Source organism: Sphaeramia orbicularis, chromosome 18 (assembly GCF_902148855.1).
Source record: "Sphaeramia orbicularis chromosome 18, fSphaOr1.1, whole genome shotgun sequence".
Taxonomy (NCBI): domain Eukaryota; kingdom Metazoa; phylum Chordata; class Actinopteri; order Kurtiformes; family Apogonidae; genus Sphaeramia; species Sphaeramia orbicularis.
The window spans coordinates 41,962,354-41,972,707 of NC_043974.1; the positions used below are offsets into that span (position 1 = coordinate 41,962,354).

At 35.3% G+C, this 10,354-nt stretch overlaps 1 protein-coding gene across 2 annotated transcripts; it reads right to left on the reverse strand.

The window, feature by feature from the left end:
- Window positions 1-794: 794 nt before the first annotated feature.
- On the reverse strand, window positions 795-4,477 carry LOC115438171 (potential E3 ubiquitin-protein ligase ariadne-2-like). Of its 2 annotated transcripts, none has more exons than XM_030161596.1 (4): window positions 4,283-4,477; window positions 2,713-2,813; window positions 1,373-1,525; window positions 795-1,284 (listed from the first exon to the last, which is right to left on the reverse strand). In XM_030161596.1, the coding sequence occupies exons 1-4, from the start codon at window positions 4,455-4,457 to the stop codon at window positions 823-825; spliced, it is 891 nt and encodes a 296-aa protein (XP_030017456.1). In that variant the 5' UTR covers window positions 4,458-4,477; the 3' UTR covers window positions 795-822. The 2 variants fall into 2 exon arrangements, with proteins under 2 accessions (XP_030017456.1, XP_030017457.1); XM_030161597.1 differs by lacking the exon at window positions 4,283-4,477 and adding an exon at window positions 2,919-2,996.
- Between the last annotated feature and the right edge of the window lie 5,877 nt (window positions 4,478-10,354).

Here is a 10,354-nt window from a genome sequence, read left to right on the forward strand (position 1 = left end):
GCATATTTTATCACCTCAAGTCTCTCAGTTCAAACTCCAAATTTGAAAATAGGCAAAAGGGAATATGGATCAAATCTAACCAAACATCACATGCATACAGTGTGTGTGGCTTCAGGTCATACTCGCCTCCATGTGTGATAGAGAAATAAGTTTGACAAAGTTCCTCAGAGTACCCTCTGTGAATCACCCCCCACCGCTTTCGCCGATGTCTTTTCTGTAGCTGCATTTTCTTTTTTTGCGCGGAGTTTCCATGATTTCCGCCAATATTTGCATGTCGGTGTCTGAGGGTTTTTCCTTTGTTTTTTGTGTGTCAGTGGGCGGAGCTCAGGAGGACACTGGTGACAGGTTGATGGACTCCTGAACTTACGTGTATGTTGGTTGATTGACAGCGGACTCAGCCCGTGGTGACAGTGCCGTCACTGCTATAACATGAAAGTCATGTTTGGAGAAAAGTGACTGTCCTGCACTTGGGAGAGATGGAGCTAATCAAATGCGGGACATTGTCTCAATTTGCGGGACGTGGAAAAAATGTTCAAAATGCTGTGCAGTTCTGCACAAAGTGGGACACTTGGTCACCCTAGTTGGTCCCAGGGCCTGGGCCTATCTGTGGGTACAATTTGGTAAAGATGGTTGGAATAGTTTTCCGCTAAAGTTGCTAACAACCAAACAAACAAACAAACAAACACACAAAGCAAAGTGATCACAAAACCTCCTGGCAGAGGTAACAAATGAACCAAAGACTAATAAAAGTGGGTTTAGCTAAATATGACCCCTTTAAAATATCCAGCCTAAGTCTTTATTGATCAGTGTTCTTTGGATCATCTAATAATATTCACTTTGCCATACTGGTATAGACGTCTGTCTCGGGGCTACACCACCGGTACATAGCTTAAAGTATTCACTCGTCTCCAGACAATCATCACTGTATTTCAGACACACAAAACAGAACTCTTCTGCACATCGGATGCAGAAGATGTGTTTGCAGCCGGTTGTGTTATGTTCTATGAGGAAACCACAGCTGGGACAAGCGCGTACAGACGGACATCCACTGATCCCTTCTATATCCTGAAAAGTGGCGTCTGGACAGTTCCTTAGTGTTTCCACTGACGTGTTGATGCAGCCATCGTTTCCACAGCGGTCCGTACGTGGAGATGGTCCTTTCCATTCACGCAGGCACTGCCAGCAGAATAAATAAAACCTGTTCTTTTCAGTTGTGCACAATGTGCATTCAACACACAGGTCAGTGAAGTCAGTTCTCACCACAGAGGAATTGCAGCCGGGACACTGTAATGGTGTTGAAGGAATAAGGAAATGTGAATTTTAAACATAACCCATTGATAGAAGATAAAGTTTTGATATTTTAAATACTTACTCGTTTGACATCAAGTCGATCCTTTGAATTGCTGAACATTTTCTTTTCAAAGTAGCCCATTTCTTCAGGAGTGAGAAGAGCCATTTTACTGACTTCTTCAAAGGACCACTCAACATCACAGCCATACTCACCACACATAAATGTGGTCATACCCTTCAAATGGAAGTGGATTATTTATTATTATTGTTATTTTTATGTATTTATGTATTTATGTATTTATTTATGTATTTATTTATTTATTTATTTTTAAATAAAGTCCAAAGCATGCTTGTATTGGCCATAGCATCATTTCTAGAAGCTTACAATCATGGAAAAAAATCCTTATACCATCAAAAGTAATCAAAAACAAAGGCTATGCAATCAAGTACTAACTCCTGTGTGTATCATGTGACTAAAACAGACAGAAAGAAAACATGGAATGCCTACAAGCACTGTTTTTGTCAGTACAATGCCATAGCTATTGATGTAAGAACTGAAGTGATTTTGGTTATTATCAAGAAAAACATGTTAAATGGATAGACATCAGCTCTGAAATTAAACTACTATGAGCTGTTTTTGTTGTTATCATTATATTTGTCCAAACAAATGTACCTTTAGTTGTACCAAGCATTAAAATGAACAAGAAACTGAAGAAAACAAGGGTGGTAATAATTTTTTCTGCGACTGTATGCCAGATCATGACACTGCCCCCACAGGCTTGTACTGCAGGCATTAGGCATGATGATCTCACCCTGATGAACCTGTTAGTCTGGAACAGGGTCAGTCTGGACTCCTCAGACCACATTAATATCCAGTGTCATAGTTATTACCTCTGCTAAGTGTAACGGCGGAGGTTATGTTTTCATCGGGGTTTGTCTGTCTGTCTGTTTGTTTGTTTGTTGTTTGTCTGTTAGCAAGATAACTCAAAAAGTTATGGATGGATTTTCATGAGATTTTCAGGAAATGTTAATACTGGCACAAGGAACAAATGATTAAATTTTGGTGGTGTTGGGGAGGGGGGGCTGATCTGCCTTGGCGGAGGTTTGCGCTCTCCGAGTGTTTTTCTAGTTATCTCTACAATCACTTATCTACATCAGTTAGTGGTCATATTTGAACAAGATCCATAAATTCAATGAGATGGATAATCTATCTATCTATCTATCTATCTATCTATCTATCTATCTATCTATCTATCTATCTATCTATCTATCTATCTATCTATCTATCTATCTATCTATCTATCTATCTATTATACTGACTGGACCACATCATCTTGTTATAGTACAATCATATATTTGCTTCCTTCTAAAATAAGACCAGATTCATGGGACTTTATTGATTTAAATTCATGGAGGACTCACCTGATCCAACAACCTTCGACACCATTTGGTCAGAGACATGGGGGTGACAGCGTGACCACAGGACATCAGGGCTCGTAGGGACTTGTATTCATCCAACTCAACTAAGAAACACACACAAAACACATGATGTGAGATTAGACATTAGATGAAATAATGATGTACCAGTTCTTACTAAATATGTGTCTCTTAAAGCCAGTATAACTCACTTCTGACCCCCATCCCCTAATCCCAAACCTCTGTGTCAATACATTTCCTATCAGGCTGAACAGGACCAAACTTTGTTATATTTGAAGCAGGTTCATGTTCTACTTTACTTTCATTTTGATCGGAGAGCGTCTGCATTTCAGTCAAGGTGACATGGCAACTAAGAGAACATTATCCAATCACATGAGGACAAGACAATACAAACACCTGTGATTGGCTACTGGGTTAGAACTTGGATCCTAGGGTGGACCTTTGACCGTCCAATGAGAGCACAGCCTCATGTCACCTGTTTAATGAAACTCAGTTCATTTAACTATTTAACTGTTGATTCATTTTCAGTGTTGACATGAATTACAGGACACAGGAAAAGTACACTGTTGTTCATAAAGTTAGAATAATTTTGTTTTCATTTCTGTTTTTATTCCTATTACCCGTTCTATTCCCACCAGTGAGCTGATGGACTTTTTGAATGAAATATATTAAAGTTTGTACAATAAAACTTTGGTTAATATAGGCATGTTATACCTCATTAGAAAGATTAGGTTCTCTGCAACTGTGTCATTAAGTTCATTTTGTAAAAGAGAATAGAATGGGGACTGTCTGATTAATTATGTTCCTCTTCAAAAATAGGTTTTAAAAAAAGGGAAAAAATCGACTAAATTCAACCTTATGTTGTAGAGGTTGTATTTTAGCCACATACTAAAAATAACAATTTACGGAAAAAAATAAATAAATAAAAAAAAAATAAAAAAATAAAAAATGTCTGGAACTAGAGGTTGTTACCTTTAGAGTGAGGGACCATTAATTAATTTGTCCTTCACTTATAAGCTTTGTAACTTAGTATGGCAAATGGGAGAAAATTAACACAAATTAGGTGGGAAGGAACAGGTTAAAAGTAATTTTGTGACCCCTGTAAACCCCTTCCACTCCTCAAAAAAACTCTGCTTTTATCATATCCCTGTTATTTTAATCTTGACAGACTGTATATCCATTATATCTTGTATATATTTCTTTCATATTTAGTTGGCTTTTGTATATTTTAGTATTTCTTTGTAGTTTTGTATATTATTAATATTTTTTGGTACAATTTGTGTGATATTTTACAGAAACAGAGTTCCTGTAACAGTGACAACAAAATCCTATTCTATTCTATTCTATTCTATTCTATTCTATTCTATTCTATTCTATTCTATTCTATTCTATTCTATTCTATTCTATTCAACCCAGTTACTTACATTGAAAACCTGATATGGATGGAACATATGTGATGTGTCGATCACAATTAAAAAACAAACAAACAAAAAGCTACTTTCTTTCTGTGTTATTTCATTAAAACTCTCTCTAAAGTGTACTTTTGTTTACTCACAGTCCAGGACATCATCCTCGTCCACAAATGTCAGTGTAGGGTCCCTTGGGTCGTACATCTTCTCTCCTCCACATGAGTCGCTCCAGACTTCTTCACGGTTAGCACTCATTATTTCGTTAACTATCTCGTTAACTCGGTTTTTCTTCTTCCTCTTCTTTGACAGTTTTGCGCCCATCCTGACTCAGGAGTCGAACAACTGACTGACAAAGTCTGCGGACACATTAGTTTGGTTACGTCCGCCCGTCATTCCCATAAGTCACCTGACTTTTTTTTTTTTTTTTTTTTTACATCTAATTGTAAGGCGGGTTCAGGTGTTTGGTTTCTGTTGCGTTTGCGTATTTAAGAAGACAGCCATGGGAAAAACGCGCAACCAACAGACGCATCTCATCCAGTCTCACCTGCGCACAGACCACGTGACCCTCGGACCATTATTATGGGGGTCCAGCTGAACGTGACCGGTCCCAGAGGAGAAGAGAAGATCATCGACCTGTGCGACAGCGAAGACCAGATGAAGCGCTTAACTGTGATGCACCTGAAAAAGAAAATCATCAAGGAATTGGGAATAGGTAAGGTTATCACCTTTTGTGTTTATTTATTTCTTTATTTCTTTATTATATAAATGTATTTATTGTTTTTTTTCTTTTTTCTTTTTTTTAAACACACATAAAACAAAATATTTAAACAAAACACAACACAGGCTGGGAGTGGTCAGAACATAAATGAATAAAATTATATATATGCATATACACACAAATGCACACACACATACACATAAGGTACAGATTCAGAAAACTTTATTTATCCCAAACGGGCAATTCATTTGCAGCTTACCACAGACATCAGCCCACGTCCTAAGTGCAATGTGACAGACATAAATAGATCAGTGCACAAATACAGGACTATTGAAAGCAACTACGAATAAATGCATTTCAGTAATCAACAATAAACAATCAATAAATACCAATCCAGACTAAAAGACCCTATTGGTTCCGTTAATATTTAAAACAACAACAACAACAACAAATCATATAAAATGACTAAAATGGCTTCTGTCAGAGTTTAAAAGTGTGATAGCTGAAGGAATAAAAGATTTTGAATATCTGTTGGTTCTCCTCTGAGGAGCATGGTACAGTACAGTATACAATAGAATGGAGGCTGGGTAGAAAGAAAATCATTTTTATACAAATGCTCTTGTCCTTATAGCAGATATGTTCACATTAATATAGTCAAGGAATGGTTTCCATATTCTTTCAAAGGCGTTGGTCTTGTGGTCAGAAAGTCCAGTGGTATTAATCCATTAGTACCCTATGCCAGCCCACATCCTGTTGTATTTTGATGCAGATCCAGAACCTTTTCTCTGTTTCCTGACTATAAAGACCCCCCTGACCTCTGCCCCTACAGTGTCTGACATTCGAATGGTCTACAGGACTGAGACGCTGGACGAGTCCCACCTGCTGACAGACTATGGGATACGACATCTGTCCATAATCCACACGCTGCTCATTCTACCTGGAGGCATCCTGAAGAACACTGATGTGGGACTATACACATGTCAATAGAATATTTATATTGTACAAAACTACATGCATTTTTTCCCTCTTTATTCTAAGGTGACTTTTCAGTACTCTTTTCCAGTGTTGGATAAGCTGTAGTCTTTCTCATGAAGGTTGTTTAAGATAGAAATAAATAGATTTACAACATAAATGTAAATATTATGTGATCAGATTACATGAACATACATCAAAAAACTGTAAAACTACACACATTCATTTCTATAAATGATTTTAAAAGTATCATGAAGAATGCAGTGAAGGAGGAATGTCACTGTTTTTCTTGATGTCGTTATGGTTGAATAGTTGTTATTGTGTTTTATTGTTTATTGTGTGTCATGTATGTGTTTTATGTTTTTTGGACTTTGTATGGCTGCTACCTTGGCCAGGTGTCCGTTGTAAAAGAGATTCCTAATCTCAGTGGGACTTCCTGGTTAAACAAAGGTAAAATAAAAGTAAAATAAAAACATCAGTCGAGTCATACATCTTTAAGAAAACAAAAAAAACCTGACTTTGCAGGACTTCATCTGTACTTAGGCCAATGTAGTTTCCTATTTTTTCTCATAATTTTACCACTTAAATCTCGTTTAACATGTTGTAATCCTAATATGCTATTACTAATGCATGTTTATTAATAAATAACTTGTAATATTTGATTAAATGGAAGAATATTTGTAAAAACAAGCTTGGAAAAAATAAAATTCTTGTCATCAAATCCCAAGATTTGTATTAATTTGTTCACATGCATCTTATTTATATTTATTTACATGACCAGTGAGAAATTAACACATACATCAGTGATTTCATCCATGAAACAGTTGTTCTTAATTCATTCTTTACTGAAAATGAATATCAGTAAACTATTGTACAAAATACCTAATGCCCTTGTTACTGTGTGTAAAGTGACTGCTAACATGACACTTAATATACATCAGTAACTCTTAGTAGCTCTTAGTATTAAGTGCATTTGTTACACAAACTACAACCTACAATACAGTTTTGGATAGAATTTTTTTTTTTCCTGCTTGATCAGTTGAATAAAAGGAAGAAAACACCAGCAATTACCTCTGTTCAGCCCTAACGTTAACATCTGACCTGATGTTTTTGTTGATTAGTAACAGCTCCTAGTATGTAACACATGTCATTATAGCATCTCCGCAAGTGAAAGTAAACATATGTGCTTTTGACAAGGGTTGAAGAACTACTGACATTTAGACAAAAGAAAATTTCCACCATTAAAATGACACATGAAGAGTCTAAAACTGGATCACACAAATATTCAACAACCTATGAATGTGTAAAATGAAGGTTATAATGAAGTCTAAGTCAGTGTGTTAAATACTGACTCACATATGCTGTATTAAGAAACTCTTATGTAGTTTACTTCACCCATTAAACATGGATCCAAGACCCAGTTTGTGTCCTAAGGTTAGAAAAAGTTTGTGTTTGACCTCTGTGAGCTCATGTGGATCAGTACCAGAGGATCTGCACAAATTGTTATGTTAATGTTCAGAAGAAATTCTTATTGGTGACATGAACAGGGATCAATAACTAAGATGGCTCTGGGAATCAGTGGTATTAACCCATAAAGACCCAGTGCTACTTTTGTGACAGAACCCAGTTTGTTTTTTCTCTCTATTCAACCTTTCTCAAGTGATTTATCACCATTTACCATAATATTATCCTCTGTATTTTGCATTTTTTCAGTATAAATCAGGTATCCTTCAACATTTGATTTACTGATCATGCACTTTAATCCTCATGCTGAGATTACATTTGAAAACAAAGAAAACTGAAGAAAAAGTGACTTTTTCAGCAAAATCTATCATTAACTGAACATAAACCAAGTGTGTCCATCCACTGTCATTGATCCAACTCCATGGGTTCTACTGGTGAATCAATGTTGTAGGAGATGATGGTATTTCCACGGTAACAACGGAGCCTCTGAACGTCCAAATGGGTCTTATCTGATGACTGTGAAAAGATGACAAACTGTATTTTACTCCAATTATTTACATGGATTAATAGCATTAGAGTTAAAGTTAGTTAAAGTTAAACAGTTAGCATTAAAGTTGTTAAACATTTTACATCAGCAGATGCTTTTGGTCGCTGGTGAATATTTGGGTCTTTATGGGTCACAACAAATGCTTGGGTCTTTGTAAATATCAGCCTCAATGGGGAATTACCTGAATAAACCAGTGAGGTTTTGATTCTTTTTTTTGTGCACTTACAGTAATGGGATACGGAAAAGTTTTACGTAATAGGGAGAGGCACATGAAGGAACGTTGGGGAGCTACATTCTGTCAAAGCTTGTAAAAAACAACCAGTAAACAACACAGCAGGATGTAGTCATGGTCACCTCTGTTTGTGGGTAAACTAAATAAATAAATAAATAAAATAAAATAAAAAATAATAACAACACAAATGGCCATGGGATCAAGTAACATAAACAAAATAAGCCACATACTGAACAAAATTGAGGAAAAAAATAATAAAACAGGCAGCATAATGAACAAAAACAAATAAAATAAAATAACAAGTGAATTAACAAAATAAGGACAAACACATTTGGTTTATGTTCAGTTATTGATATCTTTGCTGAAAAGTAATTTTTTCTTCAATTTCTTTGTTTTTGATAAAATAACCCTTAACTTTAATCTGAGCTTTTTTGAACATCTACAGGATCCGTGAATTAAAAGTAGGAAAATACCTGATTTTCAACCCCCCTAAAAAAAAAAAAAACTACAGAAGTTAATTCAAAAAATATATATATATTTTTTTTATTTTTACTTACAAAATCACAACAACAACAAGAAACTACAAGTCACCAGAAATAAATAAAACAATTGGCAAAAACAAATAAAAAAGGCAATAGCCATGAAGGAAAAACAAAAAAAAAAAACAAAAACAAAAAACTGATAGACAAGAATTAAGCAATAGACAAAAATCACAAAAAGGAACACACACACACACACACACACACACACACACACACACACACACACACACACACACACAGAGGTATGTTAGACGACAAAAGACAGGACACAAAGTGACTACACAGAAAAGGAAACTGAAAATGAAGGGACAATAGACAAAAAGACGACAGAAAAAACCAAACAACAAAAGTACCTTGGAGTCCTAAAATACCCTGATATCATTTTACATAAAAAAACCCCATCCCATCCCAACAGGTTCCATCTTCCTCTCCTCCCTCGACATCAGTTCAACCAAGCCCCTCCCACTTTTGACAACGCACTTCTAACCTCTTTTTGTTTGTGGCAATAATTTTTTCTACTTCAAATTGTTGATATATTTTATCCTTAAAGTAAGACCAACAAAGATCTTCCCTACTCTGACTTTTGAAAACAAAGATTTTTCCCAATAGTATAATTATATTTAACTGAATTGTTATTTAAGATTCCTAGAATTATATTTGTTGGACTGATGTCAACCTTGACTCCAGAGTGGATCAACCATTTCTGAACCGAAGTTAATATGACAATAAATGGGGATAAATCACTTAAGGAAGGTTAAATATAGAGAAAAATTCCTTTGGATACCGGGGCCTTCTGGGTTACATAGTGGAAGCACTTTTAAAAACTGTATTTCATTCCACCTATGTTCTGATAGCTGCTGTTTAGCTGCTTTCTTATTCATTCATTCATTCATTCATTCATTCATTTTCCAGGTGTTGAAGTCTATCCCAGAATACCTATGGATAAAGGCGGGGTTCACCTGGATATATTACCAGTTCAATCCAATGGAATAAATCAAAATTTTACCAAGTGTATTTTTCTCATTTCTGGTCAAAATATCTCATCACACTTAAAATAAGACATAATCACCTAAAGAGTAAATTTTCAGTGAGATTTAAGAACTTATTTTTAGACAGTAGATCTGAAAAATCTTATTTCAAGAAATCTTACCAAGATAATTTTCACTTGTTCCATTGGCAGATTTTTTTTTGCTTAAATCAAGATTTTTTTTGCTTAATTCAAGCAAAAAAAAATCTGACAATGGAGCAATCAATCAATCAAAGTTTATTTATATAGTACTTTACAAGAAGAAGAAGAAGACCAAAGTGCTTCACATCTAAAAACACAATTAAATTTTAAAACAGAAACAGTTTAGTCAAATACCATAAATATGCATAATTCAGTAAGACACAATACACAGTGATAAAAAAAAAAAAGACCACAGATTAAAACCTAATAGTGTCTCAGCACTAAGCGTTAAAAGCCAGTCTGAACAGGTGTGTCTTTAACCTGTCTTCAACAAGTGAAAATTATCTTGGTAAGATTTCTTGAAATTGGAATTCAAATGGGGTCGCTTGAAATTTCTCGTAATTGATAAAAAAACAAAACAAAACAAAAAAACTTACTAATAAAAAATATTTGGTGAGTTGAGAGACAATCTGAATCCATAAGAGACATGACAAACTGTGAAGCTGAAACAGACTCTTTCAAATGTTCATTGTGGTCAGTTTCAGATGCTGCAGCTCTTTCATAATTCATAGTTT

Bases quoted from the DNA above. Each gene is read 5' to 3' on its own strand.
- LOC115438171 (XM_030161596.1), bottom strand. From the start codon at position 4,457: ATGGGCGCAAAACTGTCAAAGAAGAGGAAGAAGAAAAACCGAGTTAAC. The intron at 2,814-4,282 runs GTGAGTAAACAA...TGTGTTTCTTAG, and splicing joins CGAGGATGATGTCCTGGACT to TTGAGTTGGATGAATACAAG. The intron at 1,285-1,372 runs GTAAGTATTTAA...ACACCATTACAG, and splicing joins ATCGACTTGATGTCAAACGA to TGTCCCGGCTGCAATTCCTC.